The sequence below is a fragment of the Oxyura jamaicensis genome, chromosome 3 (genome assembly GCF_011077185.1).
Source record: "Oxyura jamaicensis isolate SHBP4307 breed ruddy duck chromosome 3, BPBGC_Ojam_1.0, whole genome shotgun sequence".
Classification (NCBI taxonomy): domain Eukaryota; kingdom Metazoa; phylum Chordata; class Aves; order Anseriformes; family Anatidae; genus Oxyura; species Oxyura jamaicensis.
The window spans coordinates 13,047,450-13,068,705 of NC_048895.1; the positions used below are offsets into that span (position 1 = coordinate 13,047,450).

General features: G+C 44.1%; 1 protein-coding gene across 3 annotated transcripts in view; it reads left to right on the forward strand.

The window, feature by feature from the left end:
• The window catches only part of SYNDIG1 (synapse differentiation inducing 1), a 76,389-nt gene that overhangs the window by 36,710 nt on the left and 18,423 nt on the right, over positions 1-21,256 (forward strand). The window contains exon 5 of one of the 3 annotated variants that reach the window (XM_035323116.1): positions 7,217-9,018. The exons of the other annotated variants lie outside the window; for them this stretch is intronic. Within the exon in view, the coding sequence (XP_035179007.1) occupies positions 7,217-7,237 (21 nt within the window). The 3' untranslated portion in view covers positions 7,238-9,018. Of the gene's footprint in view, positions 1-7,216; positions 9,019-21,256 lie in introns of those variants that run through there. 3 annotated transcript variants of the gene reach the window in all.

Sequence of the window (21,256 nt, forward strand, 5' to 3'; positions counted from 1 at the left end):
CAGTAAATTCAAAATCCTCCTAGGTGTGATACCCCAGAAAATGGGATTTTGTGTCCCCAGAGGTGTGGGCCTTTGGACTAATTTAAATAGTAATCATCCCAGCCTGGGATTTCTGGACTTCATTCAAGACACCACACTCTATAATTTTGCTGAATGTGTCCTCATTCCTTGACCTTGTAGCACAGATGGCATTGTTCTAAGCAGGTTTCTACAGCCTACAACTAATTAAGCAATTAATTAGGAGCTTGCACTTATACAGGAGCTATTGTAAAGCAATAACTTAAGTGAACTTATGGGACCTTGCTACAGCATTGATCCAAAGACAGTCCAAATTGTCTTTGCTAAGGTTTCACTGCATCTGCTTAGTCTCAATTTGAACCACAGCTGTGACAGATTGGACTGACCCTGAGCATAGCTGGGTGCTTTCTGATGTGCCTTGAGGATGTCTCACCTGCATTTGGAAGCTTTCGTGTAATGAAACTCATGAAAATCATTTTGGCACATGGCATGAAGTGGCTATTCCTAAACTGGTGGAAACAAATTTCTTGTTTCCCAGGGCTTTCAGAATTCCCATGATTTTAATGGATATTTACATCACATGGGGATAGTTACTTATTCTTACTGTATCTCACTTTGTTCTGTCAACACTTTAGCAATTTTCCCCTCATCAACCTTGTTTCAAGCCTTTAGATATTCTGATTCTAATTGTGTCATAGAAATGATGCCTAATGACTCTCTTCCCCATTTTTAATAACTTTTGTGTTGTGTAATAACAACCAACCTGTAATAAAAATGTGTATGTCTGCTGATTGGAAAACAGCTCATCTGGGAAGGTTTCAGTGCATGTAAGCACTCTGACTGCAAGAAGAATAAGAAGCATTTGTTCATATTCATTTTTTTATTATCAGCTAGAAATTTCAAGGTATTTCAGGGCATTGGATCCAGCCTGGGGAATAGGTAATACTGTTTGTCTGTTTTTTGCTCATGAACTGCAAGTTAAGGTTTGTGTTCTCCACAGGTTTCTTAAACTTATTTGGGTGAAATATTGAAAATGGAGAAGGAAGTGGCATTTAAGCAAAATTGAAGGTTGCCTGTCTCTAGCAGCCTTTGCATCCATAACCACTAGGCACACACAACACCCAATATTTGGGCAGATCACACTGCCGGTGCATTGGGAAAGAACAGGGAGCTGAGTAAACTTCTGCAAAGTCCATCCTCACTGGTGGTGCCTCCCCTCATCAAGCAGTTTTGTCAGTATGCTGAGAGGGGTCATTGCTCAACCTGTTGGCAGGAACAAGCTGTGGTAGGAATATGGCAATAGCAGCACTCGCTTGCTCTTGGAAGTACCTGTCCTGGATTTATATGGTGATTCAGTCCTTAATGCATTCACAGTAGCAGAGGTTGCAGTTGCATTTCTCTTGTCTGTCATCATATAAAGCAGCAGCAAGTATGTTTGAAGGCTGCTTGTGCCTCTGCTAGATTTGGCATGGAGGGTTTCTTTGGGTACAAAAAAAGAGGCTGAGCCTGAGTCTTGCTTCCTCTTTATTTGCAGAGAGTACAAAAGGAGAGGAATCTACATGGTGCCTGTTGGAAGGGCACCATGACCGAGGTGCTCTGGCCATTGCACAGCCTCTCTCCTCCTGCTTTGCCAGCCATGCGGTCAACCTCTACACACCTTGGTGTTGATCTCTCTACCCCTTGGGCCCAGTGCTCCTTTAGCAGGAAATTTCCCATTTACCATGGCCCGGGATGAATGAATGAGCCGATCTTCAAAACCCATTAGGGATTAATTACAAGCAGAAGTTATACTGTTTTAATTAAAGCAGCACACTTCAGGCAGCCCACCCCTGTAACACAGGCTTAGTATCAACACCCTTTATACCAGGAAATATCTTCTCAAATATACGAGAACGTACAGAAAGGAGTCATCTGTCCAGCAGAAAGCACACACTGTTACATGTAGCTTGAAAGACAAAGCAGCATCCTGCTGGGTGCAGCCGTACCGCCGCTGTCTGTAGGTTGAACTTAGGTTCCTCCTGTGCTGTCCTGGACGTTGCTGGGGTGATGGGTGAGAATCCCATAAATTACAGTGCTTGAAGAGCTGAAACGAAGACTCCAGAGTGTAGCTGTGTCAGAGAAGAGATAAATCTGCCTTTCATGACAAGTTGCACACAGGAAGGTGTTTTTATTCTCAAAGGAAGTAAACAGAGCAACCCCGTGGAGCTGAGCAGCCCTACGAGGAGCAGGCGTGCAGGGCACATCGATGGAAGTGTGCTGAGACTGGGGTTTATCCTCTTGTGCCAGGGAATTTCCTGCTTGTCTTTAAACCCCAGAGAGTCACAGGAACATGGATCACATGTTGTTATTTATCAGCACTGAAAAAGCATTCATGTTCATGAGCTTCTTCACAGAGAGAAAGTTTCAAAAACAAAACCTCGGAGGGTGAGAGATTTTTGTCCTCTGTGGTCACTTGGCACTTTGGAGAGGTATCCTGAGGAAGGAGGGAGGAAAGAGCCTGCCAGTGTTGTGGTGTTCAGTGGGGAAGGTTTATGCACAACAAAGGCAATTGAGGCCTTCAACCTGGTTCCAAAAGTCCAAGGTAGTTCTTCCAAAAGCTGGGTGGAGGAAGAAAGAGTGGTACAGGCCAGGCTTACAGGGACTTGTGAAATGTTTGCTTCCCCTAGAGAATTGTCCCTGTCCAGCCCAGGGTGCTGCTAGCCTACTGTCCTGGCTCCAGCAGCAGCCAAAGAAGATGTCCAAGGAAGAAGTTAAGGCTAAAGAAAAAAAAAAAAAAAAAAAAAAAAAAAAAAGTCTTTAGTTTTTCTTAAACATAAGTCATATATACGATGTTTCTTACCAGATGGCAAAATGGCTGTTTTCCACACGGAGAGCCTGCAGGATATGGAAAACCAGCTAGGCAGAGTGATTCAGCCACTGTCAGACAGGTCTGCTTGTTCAGCTGAGTGGCTGTGCTCAGCCACATCATCCCAGGACACTTTCACTCTGCGGGATGGGAAATGCTTTTCCAAAGAGTCCTGTGGTCCTTCTTGAGCCCACAGGGAGACAAAGGACCTGAGTGGGGGCACTACCAGGGCAAAGGCTTTGGTTTTCCTCTCACAAGTTCATTCAGCTGATGCTGTGCCACAGCATCTCCCCAACGAGCAAGAACTTTCCTGCTTACTCCACTGCCCACACACAGGAGTACCCATTACAGCCAAATGTGAGGTTTCTACCTTTAGATGTTAAAAATGCCACTCTTTGGCAAGAAATAAAGAAAATATTGTGTTTTTTGTTTTTTTTTTTTTTTAAAAAAAAAAAAAGGTCAAGATCTGAACATCTCTCAACACTGCAGATCATACTTGGAACTCCAGTTTGCACGGGGGAGCTTCTGTTTTGCTTTTGAAATGGTGTATGCCTGAAGATTACATTGATTAGCTGTTTGCCACAACATGATTTCGGGGAAATAGCTGCTTCCCCTCATTTTGGGAAGTCAGCCAGACCTGAACAATATTACAGTGATCCATGTCACAGTGAAACCTGGAGCAGAGATACTTGTATATTCACTGTTTTGTTACAGAGCCCTGATATTATTGCAAAACTTTTTTTCCCTTGTACCAGCTCCCTTGCTGATTTGAGGCTTTAATGTTTTTGTGACCACAAAGGAAACAGCATGTTTGAAAATGATTTGATAAGGCCAAAATAATTTACCTCCCACCAAGTGTGACATATTTCGGCAATTGCTAATTAAGCGGAGAGATTGCTGTCATAGCTCAGTGCAAAGGAAAATCACAACCTCTGTGAAATCTCTTTGGCAGAACATGCATCATCTGCTATCTCCACTATGAGCACAGGGTGGTGACAGCATTATCGGCATAAAATCACCCTTCCAGGATGTTCAATATCTCTACCAACCCATACCTCCCCAACCTGGAGTCTTCATCATATGTGGCTGCAGTTATTAGCAAAGCAAATAAGATCATTGTTCCTAGCAACTGCACAATGAATACCAAAGACAAAATGTAGAAATGATGCTGTTTGTAAACCCTGTTCAGGTCTTTCTGGGGTATCCAGTCTGGGGATACCAGGGTTTCCATTTTAAGGTGACCAGATGGATCAGGGTATTATACTCATCTCAGTACTCATAATAACCTCAAACCTGTGTCATTAGCATAGGTAAATCTCAGGGTAAAACTACAATAGGCAATGTAACACCAGTTTTTCACACATTTCCATTCATCCCATTAAAATCATTACTCAGTGATGTTCTTTGCTCAGAGGTGTCAGGGAGCAGCAAAATGAGGGTTGTGCCACCAGAGAAGGGGAGCTGGTGGCGGGGGGTGACAATCAGGCAGAGCAGTGTCTTCTTTATCACAAAGAGCAGTCCCACAGGACCTGATTACAGAGTCCATTGCTGCACTGAAAGCCTTGACAACAGCTACATGCACCTCCACCTTTGCAGAAGCTGGAGCATGAGGTTTCCTGGAGATGTAGATCACTGTCCCCTGAGATCTGGGAAGGTGTTCCCGTGTGGGGGTAGTTTAGACAAGGTGAGCTGTAATGTCTGGACTTTTGCAAGATGACACATAAGACCTGAAACCTCCTTGGCCATAAATAGTTCAGAAGAGATATTCAGCAGTAGGAGTAAATGCCATCCACTCCTTGGAAAAGGATATAGCTACTTGCTATATTGCTATTTTGGCAAGTCCTTATACTTCATCGTGATCACAGAGGTAGATTAAAATGTTTTGTTTGTTTGTTTGTTTGTTTGTTTTGTTTTGTAGAGTTTGCTGTCTAGTATCTGGATTTTATTTTCAGCCTGTGCTCTTGAAGCCCTAAAAAAAAAAACTGCTCTTTCAGCTTGAGTGGGAGAGTTTGTGGTCAAAAACCTGGATGAGGTTGGAGCAAGCAATGCAACAACCAAGTGATCATTGGAAGGGTCTGAAGGGCATTGGTGTGGTTGGAGCAAAGCAGAAAGGACAAAGGGAGACTTCTCTAAGCTGGAAAAGGAAAATCTGGTCATGTGTGGGGAATTTCTGTCCATTTTGATTAGGAAGGCCTGCAATACAGGGATGGCAAAGAGCCTAGCCAAGATTCAGTGTTTAAGTAAGACATCTCTGGGGTTGGTTTTACACCCCTGCAGTTACAGAAACAAATACCTGCTTATACCTATGTGTAGTAATTCCTATTTATTCTCCGTACCATGCTCATTACAGAACCATGGAGTCTCAATCTGGGCGACAAGCAGAGAAGAGAAATCAAAGCAGCAACCCTGATGTGATCTGGGAAGCTCTATTCTCACTGCCAGCATTTTAATCACTCTGAAATGGGCAAGTCAACTCATGCAACCTGTGCTTGCATCGGGACGCTCCGTCCCCTCTCTCCTTATGTAAAGTCTCAGGGGTTGCTGAGCTGTAAGGATTGAAGAGGCAGGCTTTCAGGAGGCTGTGAATTACTCTCCAATACCCTTGTACCATCACAGCAAGCATCACAGATGAAACTGCAGCCCACAGCTGGTTACCCTCTCCTGTTGCTGTGTCTTTGTCTCAAACCCCTTGTTGTAGTCAGGCATCGCTTCAACCAACATCAGAGCACAGGAGAAGGCAGGCAGTGCTCCTCCTTCCTTCTCTCTGGCACGTTGTGATCCTCCTTTTCTGCAGAAAAGAGATGGAGCAGGGATAGGAGGTGTCAGGAGGGAGCGGATTGTGTTGGGGCAAAGGGCTCCTGTGCTCCAAGGCAGGGGGGAGAATGGAGAGAGAGGCATGTGTGAATGAGCCCCTATCTGTGTAAGGCTCATGAATGACATGGTGTCCTTGAACAAGCTCAGGACCCTTTGTCGGTGAATGCCGCTTCATGTGACATTACGTCTTACTGAGAATTTCATTGTGCAGCAAAGTCCTCTGAGGAAAATCCCCAATTCTCACCTTAAAATGAAATCGGCTACGTGAAGCAGTGCTCTGAAAGGCACGAACAGCAATGCCAGGAGGATTTCACCAGGGCGTTTTAGCCAGCCCAGCAGGACAGGATGTTCAACTGAGCAGCCAGAACAGAAAATGCTGCTAAAGGCTGCAGTTAAATATTTCAGTTGCTGTTTGGATGTACGTACAGCTGAGACATTGCTGATTGGTTTGTGATGCCTGAAATTCTATTACTTCTTCAAAGGCCAAATTGCTCTGCTGTGCGTATACAAGAGAAAGCCTCCTGCTTTTCTCTAGTGAATTGATTTAGGAGAGAGGGGAAACATATTTTGGAAAAAGCAAGTTAAAGATTTTTTGTTAATGATAAGTGGCTGAGCGTAATTTGGTTTATTGCTAATTTCAAAGAGAGGAAACAGAACCATGATGTCATGTCTTCTAGGTCCATTCAAACATTTCATCTCCCCTTTCTTTCTGACTGAAATGACTCATAAAATCATAGACATTAGGCATGGCAAAGACCTTTAAGTTCATCTTGCCCATCTGTCTGCCACCACCAGGTTGTTATTCAGAATGGTAAACAAGAAAACCATGTTAGAGACAGACACAATGTTCTCTCAGAGAATGGGAAGGAGTAAGATATTCCTCGGTCATTTGTGTGTATCACCCTAGGTCTGAGAGCAGGGAGCATGAAGTCAATGCCAATCTCCATGAGGCATCAAATGAGACTGAAGCAGATCTTACCTTTTCAGCCCAAGAGAGACTTTCCAAAGATAAAGAGCTTGTTCCCACTCCTACCCATTTTTCCCTCCGTGTATTCTTGCTTACATCACATCCCACAACTGCATTGTCACGAGTCTTTTTTGGTGACTTAATTTGGGTTTAATGGTTTAATTTTCAGATCTACTGCTTTTCATGACCTACTGGTGGAACTCGCTGGGAACAGTAACATGTCCTGGAGCATCCCCTGTGAGGGACACCTCAGGCTGAGCAGTCAGAAATATGGGTGCTAGAGGGAAAGGTGACTTGCTGAAAATCCAGAGAGGCAGACCTTGAAACAAAAGGTGGCAGAGGAGAAATGGTCTATTACTGCATCTCTGCGGAGAGCCTGGCATGGCTGGACCCAGTTCCCTTCAGAGGAGGCTGAAGGACACTAGTCAAAACCCTGCCCTTCACTGCCTGCCTGTGAGGCAGGGACCATCTTTTGGAAATACAGGGTTGTGGCACATCAGCTCACTTCTTGGGCTCCTAAATGCAGTGCAGCCAACTGATACCTTTATTAGTCAGCAGGTGCATTGTGCCAGGCTGAAGCCAAAGTTATCTGAACTTACCCCAGGCTCTCCCAGCTTGGCAGAGTGGCCTGGCAAGGCAGGGTCCCCCCCAGGGACATGCTGACCTCTCTGATGAGCTGTCTGTCACAGGGATCTCCATCAGAGCTCGCTGCCTGTGAGCCCCTGTGAGGAAGGATCATTAACACGCAGCCTGCCCGCCTGTGGAAAAGGGTATCTGTCTACCTAGCAGTGAAGGATAGCCAAATCAACACCCAGTCAGACTCCATTAGCATGGCCCTCAGGAGGCAAATGCCTCTTAACATGAAATTACGTGCCACTGATCATTTCACCAGCAAGGGCTCCCGGTTGTTTTACAAGCCAGTTTTCCTCTAGTGAAGCTTCTTCAAACGGCATCTTTCACAGCAAGTGAACCTGCCTCCTCAGAGGCGAGTGTGAAGCAAAAAGCTGCCTGTGGGCAGATTCCCTGCAGGTTCTGCAAGAGGCACAAGCATCTTCAGTACCAGAAATGGGCTGAAAGCCAATTTAGGGCCCCCCAAAACTCTAGACTGGGTTACCATAACCTTCCAGTCAAGGTTAACAATTGTCTTGACCCTCCCTGTATTTGTCTTCTAGAATTTTTTAAGTGTCCTTATGTTGGGAAGGTCTGTGCCCAGAGATTCTCTGGGCCCTTCCTCCAGCTGAGCCCCATTCTCAGAAAGCCCCTTTCACTCTATCCCTCTCAAATCCCCTCAGCTGCAAGGAAATTTCCAAGCAGTAACAAAATAAATGAATAGACTTTATATGAACATTTGAGGTTCTTGCTCTCCAGGGCTTAGCTCAGCCTCCAGCTCCCAGGTACCTCCAGCAGGATACAACAGAGCAGCTTCGGGTGGTAACTTAGCAGAACATTGATTACACAGCCTCCGGGGATCAGCTTCCATGCCAGCACCTCTCCAACAAAAGGAGCTGCTGGCCCCTTAGCCAGCAGTGGCTCTCTAGGCTGGCTGAGCTGGGGGGTGCAACCCAAGCAAGGAAAAAATGCTTTCTGTTATCTCAGCCAGCAAAGACATGCCTGTGAAGGCAATAATGAGCCCCCGTTGGCTTTGACAGTGCTGATGATGCCGATGTTGGATCACCATGAGGGAACATTACATGCCTTTATATTTGTGATTTACATAGATTGCATTGTAGAGGTTTACAGTCTAATATATGCATTTGGTACTCTGTTGGGAGCAGTAAAGAAGAAAATCACGTAATAAAGAGCCTTCTGGTCCTGACATAAAGTTCAGTATAATACGTATTATTATCTCTGCCTGTGCCAGCCCTCCCTTCTTGCTATTGCCTACATTTTCAGTGTGTGGCAGTGTTACCAGCTCCTGAATGCCAGCTAAGAATGCTTGCTGCTGTAGAACAGAGCAGAGAAAAAGTCTGGAGAGGAGGTCTCCAGGGAAAAATGAAGGAGTGGTCTCCAAGTATGTGGAAGGCTGATGCAGACTAAGAGGGAGTAAACTCTTCTCCATGTCCACTCCAGGAGAGTTAAAAAAACTCAGCCCTAGATTGCAGTGAGGTGAGTCTGGATTAGACTTTAGGAAAATCTTTCTAGCAGTAAAAATAGGGAAAAGCTATATTATATTACCTTACCTTGGTAGGGGATGGAGAACAGGTGAGATGAACCCTCAGGAATAGTTTTGTAATATTTATAGGCAGAGCTCAAGGTTTCAAAAAGATCATCATTGGTTTTGCTAAACCCCCCTCTTGATGCCAGTTTGATATACACTGGAACTGATCTACTGCCATGCCTCTGCCCTGTGCTCTGTAATTTCAACATAGTTCAGGAAAAAAAAAAAAAAAAAAAAAAAAAAGCATACCAAAGTGTAATTTCACACAACAGCAATTTCTCACAGTCTTGAATTAGTTTACTGGCTGCCTGATAACTGATGTGTTTGCAGCCTTTTCTGAAGTAGCCCATTTAGAGATCTTAGTGGGCTACTACTTGCTCTTCTGTCAGGGTTGCCACTCAATTTAGCAAGCATAATGGTAGCACTCTTTTAAGCCACAGAAGCAGGTGGATGGGACTGAAAAGTAGCTCATTTTTTCAAGGACCAGGGTAGAGTTTGCAGTTTGAAGACCTGATGCCTTCCTCTTCCCACCAGTAGGTTCTCCATCAACTTGATAAAAAAATATTTTTCCATCCTAAGAACTATTTCCAGACTTCAAACATTCAGCTTGGGTTGAAATTCTGGCCCTAAACTTTCAACGCTTTTCATAAAGAGATTGGAAATGGGTAGGTCAAATGACCAAAAGACAATTTGCAAACCTGGAGACCCAAATCTTCCCAAGTGTCAGTTCTCCGTTTGTCATACAAATAAATAAATAAATAAATAAAGTCAATTTAAAAATCGGGTTTCAGTTTTCACTTAATATCATAATACAAAAAAAATAAATAAATAAATAAATATTGAGCTCACGGACTGTTTGGATTTCACCTAAATTTCAATCTAAGTATAGATGTTGGTGCCAGCATTCTGCTCAGAGAACAGGAAAATTTTCCGCATTTGATTCACTGCAGCAAAGCCTGGCTCCTCACGGGCCACTGGAAATGAAACTCATGTCCTCCTCACAGCTTTCTGCAGCCCAGGACACTCTAGGCACTCTGCTCTCAGCTGGAGCTTCTTAATACACAGTGGGGATAAGTTATGTAATAATACAGACAGACAGCAAAATTAATTTCCTTTGTTCTTCAAAGGCTGAGCTGTGCTTACAGTGGAGAGTGTTCCCTAAATAACTGCTGGACCCCAAAATTAGGGATGTTACACAGGAAAGTGGGAGTGATTGCAGTCTGATACAGAAAAGGTACCATAATAATGAGATTATTTCTGCTTACTTCCTCTGTACTCTGCTTCTGAGGGATGGGACAGATCGAGCTGCTGGGGTGGTTCCTTCTGAGTTGTTCTTGTTATCAACGAGCTGTTCTTTGTGCTGTCTGCACAGCCAGGCTTTGTTCAATTCCCTGGCCTTTGGGCATCGTGTTCATCTCTGCAGGACAGTCTGTGTCTCCCTTCTTTCTTCAGCTTTTATATCCTTTGGTTGGTGAAGGTAATCTCACCAAACTGACAGGAGAGCTCTAGCATTTTTGTAACTTGCTCGGATTTGCTTGGTCTGATATCATATGAAAGCTGCGTATGATGCACTATTTTGGCAGCTTTCCTAGATGGTGAGCTAACTGGTTTTGCAGGATTGCTGACTTCAACACTGTGAATTTTGAGGCTAGCATTTACTTATTTGGTGCTTTATTGTATTAACCCCCTATACTCTGAAAGTAAAAGATTAGTTTTGGTAAAGCAGGAGGAAAAGTGCTTGGTCATGAGGGTTTCTTAATGTTCAGTAAACCCATACTGCATGACTAAGAATAGTTATCAGTTCATACCAGCAGGCTGTGTTGATATATTTATGGCCATCAAAAAGGGTTTGACAGCTAGTCTAAAAGCAGAGCGCTTTTTTTTTTTTTTTTTTTTTTTTTTTAACCTCCCTGAAAAAAAAAAATAAAAAAAAAAAAAAAAAAAAAGAAAAAACTTGAGTGAGAATGCAATAGTGCAATAGGCACTAAAGCAAAACAATAGAAAACCCAGGTTTTCAGCTAAAAGACCAAATGTCTCCATACAGAAATAACATCCTGCCTTATATTCCTGCTCTTGAGTTGGCAGGACCCCATGGAGGTGCATCCCAGGCCTCCCTGGCCATGGGGCATCGTGGTGAGGAGGAAGTCCCAGTAGGGACACTGGACCCCAGAAGAGATGGAGACTTAGGGCAGGCAAACTGCAGCTCCCTTGGAGCAGCACTGCAGTAGAGTATTGGAACTGAAGTGTTTTCCTTTTTTTTTTTTTTTTTTTTTTTTTTTCCCCACTTTTTTACACTTTCTTCACAGAGAACTGTTCTATCAAATTTCATATACAGGCAAACAAACATAAAACACTTTCAGAGAAAATTCCCAGCCAGACCCTGCTGTTTACTTCTGTAAATCTAGGCTTCTGCTTTTCAAGTTTATTGGTGAAGAAAGGTCTATGACGAATTCCCCTTAGGGGCCTGTATTTTAGGCAGTTGGGGCTATATATCCACACCAGCCGACAACTATTTCCTTCAATGTAACTTACCCACTTACAACAAGAGGACTTTTACTGCATGCTCTGCTAGCAGTCACAGCTATTTCCATCACCCTCTTTTGCAAATTCTGCATTCTGCTCATCCCCCTGTTGACGTGTTCCTCCTCTTCAGCCAGATCTTGCAAGCAAACAGCTGCTTTTGCAGCACCCCGATCTGGAACATTGCTTCAAATTACAGAAGGCAGATATGTTTATTAATATTTAAGATCTGTCAGTGACTATTTTAGCCAGGCTGATGTTTCTGCTGAGATCTTCACAGCAAAAAAAGGAATGAACAAATCGAATAAAGGGGCTTGAGATCTTGAAGCCACTTCTGCCGCATAGCAACCTTCCAAGCAGCCTTCCTTGAAGACGGAAGCACTGTTAAGGGGAAAAAGCATGTTGTCCTTACCCTGCCCTTCTACATTCCTAGGGCATCTGTTTCCCGCTACTGGAGACCAAGTATAGGAAGTCTTGTCTCTCTTGGTGTGACTGTTTTTCATGTTATACAAGCTTGTAGTTTTTTTCTTGTTAAGAGTTATTGAGGGGAGAGCAGTACTGCTGATGGAGTAAGCAGTGATATTTAGCTTTTTCACATCTCAAAGAGTGGTCTCTCCTCCAAGTCTGGCACCGATAGAGAAGAGATTTCCAAGGATTCATATCAACACATATGAAGTAGGAGCACTACATTCAGTCCTCATGTGGGCTCTTGCGTACCAAAAAAAAAGCAGTCTGAACACAATCTGGGGTCTGTTTCATAAGATGCAACCACAGAATCAAGATTTCAGGAGGTATCCTGTCCCTGGGCCACCTCAGTTCTTCCCTGCAGATGGCACATCTCTGTTGTACCAACCAGAGGTCTGGGGCGGTTGCTGAAGGGGAATAGTCGGGAGAACAGACGGGAGAAAGAGTGAAGTTTGCCATGGTTGGTGCACCTGCAGGCTCTGCCTCAGGATTGTTTGAAACAAGACCCCCAGCAGTTAGTGCTGGTGTCTTTGCAGCCATCTCAAAGAAAGCTCAGGGAAAGAGAGGGCGCAGACGCCAGGAGGTGGCTGAGATCAGGCTGCTGATGGCTCTGAGGCTTCCCCGCACAAGTGTGTTGCTAAGTTCCCCACACAGCCCTGCGAGTGTGTCATTCTCTGTGTGGGCAGGTGTAAAAAAACTGTTTCAGAAAGTTTTGAAGGAAGCTTAACGACACTGAGCAGAGCTGCAGCTCCATGCGGATAGCCCGGGCCCATTTGCAAAACACGAATGCCACCCCCGTGCAGCAGAGATCAGCTGACAATAGCAGGAAAGCTGTAATTTTTTTCCCTAAAAACAAGAATTATCCTCATCAAAACTTCACCCAAAGGCTTTTGATTTTTTTTTCCCAAGGATGGCATCTGATTTACAGTGATTTTATTTACATCAGATATTATATACATGTGTGTCCAAATGTGCATAGGTTTGCATGCACCTAAGATGTGCCCTTGCAATTAATTCAAGCAAGAGTTGAATGTGCTCCAGCCTCAAGAACTGAGTAAAGAAAGAGTTCAGGGAAGGTGCCCGTGCTTAAAGCAGTGAAGTGGTAGGATATTTTTGGATATAGCATTCAAATGACAATAAATCTCAAAATCCAGAGAAGTAAAGGGGCACCAAAGAGAGCTGCTTGCATTCTCCTGCTATTTAGTATGTGCGCCTAATCATAGCAAAGTTTTTTTATTTTTATTTTTTAGTTTATTTTTTTCTTTTTTTTTTTTTTTTTTTTCATTCTGTTGCCATTACAGTGCTACATTTCATAAATTGGTATCTGTATCTGTCTCCCCTTCTCTTACTTTCTCTCTCCTTCACTAAAATCTTAACTGGCATATCCAATTAGCTACCTCTGGCCTCTCTGCACTTGACATTGTTCCACTCCCAGATAAACAGCTACATGTAAACTGAAAATATCAGTGCTGTCTTAATCATCTGTATGTGAAGATGTAAGTGACCTCTGGAATGACTGGTATAAATGCAGGCCTGGTCATCAGGGAATATCCTTGGCTTTTCTTGCTCAGTGGCTGTTCTGCTCTTAGAGACTCAGCTCTAGTTGTCCCAGAGGAGTGGAGTAAGCAGCAGAAGACGAACAAGTTACTGGGAAGTCTGTCAGCAAGATTTCCAGCCTCTCTTTTCCCCCTCCTTACTTACAAGGAATGATATCCAGGTTTGGCACATGGAGAGAGAGAAACACAAATCTGCTCAGGCACTGGCAATGAAGAGATTTCAGCCTGAACAATTATCCACATTGTCACAAGCAGGCTGCTCTTCACTCACCCACCTCTCCACTTCAGAGCCAGTTAGGTATCCCTACACAGGAGAAAAAGCTTCATATGCCTGTAGGCAACAGGTTTTAAACATCATTGGGTTCAAGCTCATGATTCAATGCAATATCTAACACCCATATACCATATTAGCTTGTTTACCTAACTTCAGAAGAAAAACTTCTGCTAATAGAATATGACTGCTTTTCCACATCAGGATATCAACCTTGATTTCTTGTCTGCACATCCCTGAATTTCCTTGGAAGACCTTCACTTGGTTTTGTTTTGCAGGGATATGTTCGGGATGCTCTGAATGGCTCCACATGGGTAGGCTGTGTTCCTGAAACATGGCTTTGTAACCATCATACAGCCCTACTCCTGAAAGCTGATGAAAAGCCTGACTTCCTGGGAGAGGAGACAGTGTGCATCTTCCAAAAATGCCACTTAATTTATATTCTTCAGCAAACTTGTGGGATCTGATATATATATATATCAAACATATGTAATATATATATATATATATCCAATACAACAAAAGCAGTCAGATTGTGTATACTTAGAACGAAGGGAACTGCTTCTTGTTTGCTCATCTGTGCTCCTATAGTATATGAAGAAAAGTACATAGCATGCTCTGGCCCTTTACAAGCTGGAAAAGAGCTTGCTTGTAATTAGTATGACAATTAGAATAATGAAAAAAAATAGCAACAGTTGTAACTTAAATAAAAATATCCTTTTCAAGAAGGAAACACACGCATTATTAATGAACTGTACTATTAAAGCTACCACCCATGTTCAGAGTGACACTGGTTTTATACTGGTGATATATCTGTCACTCATCTGCTCACTTCAACACCAGCATTGCCTTCAGAGTGATCTAAACTGTTCCTTCTTTCCACAGAGACATTATTCATTTCAATGTAATGCAACTGACTACAAAAAACAAGACCCTTAATTAAGATGCAGACCTGGGAATGTTCCTAAATTTACTTCTGTGTGTAGCTGGCCTGAATTCAATACTTTGTGACAAGCAGTTATTCCACCACTTGAAGCCAAGCACTGTCTAAAAATCCCTTATACACTTGAAAACCACAACTATAAAAACGCACATATTTTGTAAGACATGGCAAAAAGGGATAAAATAAATTATTGAAATTTCAGCCACTCACCATAACTTGAATCATGAGTCTTTTTCTCTTCCTTAATAACGCTGCTTTTAAAACTCCTATTTCTATGCAGTGAGTGGTCTGCTTGCCAAAGCAGAAGAAATTGTGTTAGTTTTCAGCCAGCCACTTTCTTGCCACCAGAATGGTGACTTAGTAGCAGTCAATTAATAAAACACATAAACAAGCCCTGATTTTGCAAATACTTGTTTATAGATATAAGCATTGCCATGCACTAGTGGCCATATTTTGGCTGCTCAATATGTTTCAAAAAATTGTTGCACAGATGGTTTTTACAAATCCATCCCCATACTCCAACATGTGGAAAATGATGGTTTGCCACTCATATTTAGGAAGGCAGCACTGGGAGGGTAGCTTCTTCTTACAGCTTAGCTTAACTTAAACCACATTAGAAGCACATAGACTTGCAATGATGCAGAATGTGAATATGTATGTTTTATTTAAGGTCAAGAGTAGCAAAATTCAGTGCACATTTTTTGAAAATTAGTGTCTATAATTGTCTCACTAAACCCAGTTCACCTTTCAGCTGCTGTTAAACCATGCTGAATGAGCTAGTGGTGTCCTGCATTCACAGCTGAAACAAACCATGCTTTGCAACTACGTTGGGTATGGGATCTGGAGGACCCCTAGAGCTTACTTCCAAATGCGAAATTCCTCCGGCCCTTGGAAGTTCAGGCATCAGCTCCATCCTGGCTTTCTTGCAGCTAAATTAAGTTGATGGCTGTTGATAGGAAGTGTTCCAAGGAGAAAGAATCTCTGTTCTGCAGAATGTCTAGTGCAAAAGGGACAGGGATGGCAGCAGGGACCAAGGGCCGTAAAGGTCACTACCTCTTAGTTTACACATGCCTTCATATCCTTGTCTGCTTGAATGTCAGTAATTTCAGCAGTGTTCACATCCAGTGTTCACTAGCTATTATACTCCCTTTAAAAATATATATTTGTTCTCTAAGTGCTAATTGGACCCCGCAGCATATAGTCTAATTAGATGCATCTCAGCTTTTATGCTTTGCTGTAGGCGTCACTCCACCTTGCTTCCCATCATTGGCAGTACCACATACATATCCCACCTCATCCTGAACACCACAGAGAAAGTGCTCACTGTGACTGAGCAGAGACTTCTGAACGAGACTTGCTTAGTTTTCTGCTAAAAAAAAAAAAAAAAAAAGCCCTGTGATATCTGGGTTATGGCTTTCAGCTGGCAGCTGATTTGCTTTGAAGGGTCATGTGCCTTTCTTTGCACAGACCTAGTGTGACCCATAGTGTATCTAACACCTCACACTGCCTCTGCCTAGCAATGTGTCAGGTTTCTCCAAAGATGTGAAGCGCCATCAGAAGGTACATGTTTTTCTGTGACTGCAGGGGAGTTTAGGAAATCTGGGTATACTGGGCCCTGTAACGACCTTCCCCTCTTCACTGAGCAGTTCCTTCCCAGACTGAAGGCTTAAGTGTCTCTGATCCATTTTTGTGTTTAAGTTCCTTCACATAGTCAATGTGCAAAGTATGGCTGTTCTCACTGGCTGTTGGACTTCATTTTCTTGCTAGAAATAGATCAGCTAATGACCAAAAATGTTTCACCTAGATGAACAGGCCATTCCAGCCCAGGGGTATCCATGTAAATGTGTCAGGTTCCCCCACCCCAGGCCCCCTTATTCCCTCAACACCTCTGTTCATTTCACAAGTCATTGAAAACCTCAGATTTTTTATTAGTAATTGCAAACACTACAGTAAATCACAATAAAATGTTAATGGCAATAAAGATAAGAGTTGGACACAAGCAACCCCATGCCTAGGTGAATATCGTTGTGACATGAAGAGGCTGACATCCTGTTGCAATAACCTTTTCAGCAAAGCTCAGTTAAGGCTCAGCTTCGCACTGCCCGTGCTACCACGACAGGAAAGCACTTTTTTAGCAGGAAGGAGGAAATTGAGGGTGAGCCCTGCTCTCATCTGTAATTGAATTAGTCAGTGTGCCTCTCCTGTTGCTGAAGTAGGAAGTCCAGTGTCAGAAAGGAGCAGCTGAAATGGAGAATGAAGAAATTAGTATTAGAGCTGAAGACCAAAGGTATTCTCATCAGCATATAGACCCAGACGGTAGGAAGTCAGGCATGGACAGCTTCAAGAGGATTATCATTTCCTTTGTACACTCTGCCAGCCACAGCAGGATTAAATAATGATTTTTCCAGACTGAAATTGGGAGAAATTAACATAGCTGGCCCCAAAATGTGCACCAACCTACAAAGAAATTCAGACTAGGGAGCCTGTTCAAAGTTCCTCAAACCACTGAGTAGTGTCCCATCCATTTCATCTGGCTTCAGATCAGACTCCAGAAAAGCCAGAACAGCAAAGGCTCTCTCTGGGAGAAAGCCTTAGCTAAAGATTCCAGTTGGGGCAGACCTCACAAGCCCCGTTGCTGTCAAGTATCAAGGATAAACTGTCTCTCAAAGGCTGCGAGATGGTGAGTAAATTCACACCCCTCCATTCAGCTTGTGTGCAGGACCACAACATCACAGGGATGCCAGATGCTGCTGCATGAAAGGCAGGCAGACAACGCTATGGTGGATGCTTAGGTGGAGCCTTGCTCCACTCAGACAAGCACAGATCCCTGTTTTTACCCTCCCGATATAATTTCTGCAATATTGAAACCCTTAGGCACCAAAAAGAGAGACACGGTAAAAGCAAAGAACTGTTTGAGGAAATATGTCCTTCCATTAGCATTCAAATGTTTCAGAAGGCCAGTGTTTTCCTCTGGAAATAATGGGAGGATCTTCAAAAGCAAAGGGATTCTGAAAACAAAGAGAAAGGTAACCTCAAATTTCTGGAAGCATCCCTGTCATTATACTGCTTTCTGTGGGCAATGTCCAGAACCTTTGTTCTCTCTCATATGAAGTTAAAGAGAAGCCAAGATGATTTTTAAAGAGCACTGAGGTGACTCCAGCAGCAGCAATGGCAAGTGCAACATGCTTGAGATTCCTGTTGTGACCCAGTGTCTTGCTCCAAGCCACATGCTTGCAAATAATAAAATAGTAAAAACCCTTCTTCTCCCTGGTAAAAGGGCTCATTTGAAAGGAGACTCATTCCAGTCTAGTGACAGCACTGCTTCCATTTTCAGCCCTGACATGCTTTTCTTTCCATGGAGCCATCCCACTTCACACACAGCCTCCACAGCATCCTCCCCTGCCCGGGGCTCTTTGCCACATTGCCTAACAATGAGTTGCAGGAGGGTTATTTCAAACTGCAGTCCTGCCCATGAAGGGAGGTGGACTGCGGGGAGGAAGGGACCACATCCAGCCCGCCCCAGAGTCCAACACTGACCCTAATGGTGTGTGCACCACTTGCCATCTGTCCTACCGCCCAAGGTTGCCAAAATCTCAGACAGTTGTGGCTATTCCACACCACCTACCAGAGCTGTCAGGAAACCTTCTGCTTTCCAAATCTCCCCCTTCCTGGCATTCCGGTTCCTCCCCATCATCCCAGATGTCTACGGACCCTTGAAGTCCCTCGCTCTGCCCAGTAGCACCCTGTGGGACATACTTGCTCTCATCCCCTGGAAGGGTTGCTTTAAGTGGATATTTCACTCAACTGCTTTTCACCCTCCAGCATGAGGACACCACAGATCATGTCTAAATCCGTCTCAGCTGGAGCTTTGAAATGTCACAGAGACATTTGCTGAGGGAGTCGGGGACAAAGTCATGCAGCACCCACTCCCATCAGGAGCTGTGCCCCACGACAGCAATTTCCCATCTCTGAAAGTTTTGTTTTCTGTGCCGCTGTTTGGATGAAGAACCATGAGGTAACTTCACCAAGCAAGAATAGCTCTACCTATCATTATACGAGAAAGACGTCTTTCCTCAATCAGCAGACAGCTTTTATGTAGTGGGAGATAGAAATATAAGCAAAAGTGCAATATATCTTACCCTATACTCTGAGTGGTTTTGCTACTGTGAGAACCTCATCTCTGAATTGAAAGGGAACAAAGGCTCAGATAACACCCTGCAATAACATTTGTATCCTGTTCCAAAGAGGGTTAGAGCCTGGCCTTGTGCTGTTTTCTGGTGGGGGAAAAATAAAATAAAATAAAGTGGGCAATTAACTTAGTGTCGTTAGGATGCTCTTGGTACCATCTGTATCTTTTTCACTGCCACCAGCACTTGCCCAGGACAAGAATCCCCATTGTGCTACAAATCAAAGCTAACACCTTGGAAATGACTAGAAAAATGCATGAGCCTTTCCTCAACATTTTACTGCTTAGAAAAAGTGAGAGAGACACAGAGAGGGAGCAGAAGACAGCAGGGGAGCGCTGGTCACTACAGCATGCAGTTGCTTTAGACTTCTGGCTGCATAATGGTTATGAAGTCATTTAGCACTGATCAAATGATGGAAATGGTTGTTCATGAATATTTTACTGGAATATTTTCACAAAGTATGCATTTCAGTCAAGAAGCATGTATTGCCCAGTGCTGCAAAGAGATGAAAGAGAGAGAAGGAGGGAGGAAGAGGATAGGAGAGGGGAGAGAGCGAGCCCTGAAATAATTATCAAATCCCTCCTCACATGAATGGCTTCCTGCTGAAATCCTCTGATGGATAAATGCAACAGAGATATCAGACCAGGATAGTTTTTATGCCTCACTAGCATAGCTCCACTTGTGTAGCTTCACCCTGGCATTGTAAGTTTAAGTGTTCACCCAGTTCATGCCTCTGCATCCAGACCTTCGTCCTGTTCACTTGCTACCACCCGTGGACATCCCCCATCCTCTCCCATACCCTTTCATGTAAAGCTGCTGCTGTGTGGATGAGATGGGGCTGTGGCTCCTCATCTCCCCTCTTGGGATACGTGTGGCGTGGGCTGCCTGATCCCCAGGCACACTGCTTCTCAGCCTGCAGTGAAGGCTGCTACCCCGTGCTCTCCTTCTCGTGAGCTGGGACGGGCAAAGGGCACCAACCCCTGCGCTGTCAGCAGCCCAGTTGACGGATGGTGGCTCAAGCCGTAGCATGGCATGCTTGTCTCTACCACAAAAAGTGGTACCCTGTATTTGAGTGAAGGGTTTCCAACTGGGTTTGGCTGGAAAAGCAGAGGCAATCTTATAGCACTCCTCTGCCTTCCTCTGTGTAGGTAGTACAGCAGTCCTGGGCACAAGATGCACAAGTTAAAGGGGGCTACATGTGAAAGGGGCTTACTTCTCCGCAGTGGCTGTCAGCCTGCCAGATGCCCAGGGGAGCACGGCCTCCTCCTAGTACCTCACAGGGAAGGGATTGGAGAGCAAGAGGCAAAACCCTTTCAAATCAAAGGGAATCGTTCTGACTTCTGAAGCTTGCATTTCACTGAACGAGTCCCCTCTTCAGCGGGCATCCTGCTGAGCCTTTTATCGCTCATCACAGAGTGTGGCACATGTGCTACGTCCCCCTGCAGCGAGAGTGTTGGTTCATCCCCTGCCGCTCCCGTTCAGCACAGGGCATGTAGACAGGGATGCTCGCAACCCTCCCGCTGCCAAGGTCCTGGCGCGGACAGCGACTGCTGTTCTGGATGGATTTTCATATTCCATTTCTTTTGGCAGACACAGCAACACCAATTAAACAGCGAGCGGTGAGATATTGCTATATGCACACAGCAAGTAGGAGAGGGAAAGAGAGGAGAAGAAGACATCACCTAGTTGTTTGTACTCCCTGGAATAATTTGATATTTAAAAAAAAAAAAAAAACTTTGCCAGGCTGTTGATGACCCCTCCAAGTCACTAAGAGAGATCCTTATTAGCAATCTGTGCTCTCCCTGTTAGACAATCAGGAGTTCTGTTTGCATGCTAATAGGTTTCCACTGAGGAAGAGCCCTACCCCTGAGGAGCAGTTTGTTAAAGGGAGAAGAGACCTTTGGGATGGCCTTTTCCTTCCACCAATTATCATCAAAGCAACAAATCTTCTGACTGGGGGCCCCATAAATAAAAAATATAATGGTCCCAGCACAGCAGTGTAAGAATTGCTGCAACTCTGCTCCTTCCTACTCCTTTCTCTTAGCGTGGCAATAGAAGCCTGCAGCAAGAAAACAATATCAAAAGGTGTTTATTGTAGATATTAATAAGATGTTGGAGGAAGATAGAATACCAAAGCTAGAGAATCCTTGGAGATACCTCTCAAGCCAGTTCACTTTCTTCCTATGGGCAGGAATAAGAGCTGACTTTAACACAAAGTACATTAGCACGATGTTCTTGCCATCATGGAGGTGAAAACCAGTAGCTCTGTGCTGCAAGACCCACAGGAGTTCCTACACTTCTTATTAGTCTTTTGGGATCTTGCTGGTCATTCTGTGATGCCAGCAGCCAAACTGGTTTGAGAGAGGCTGGTACAAGTGCTTGGTGACTCCTTAGCAGCAGCTTTTCTGGAGAGCTCCCCTGATCCCTTGTCTTTCTGCCCTGCTCACCATGCAGCAGAAGGATGAGCAAAGGCTCTCCAGCTTTCTCTGGCTGCTGATGGGCTCCTGCCAGC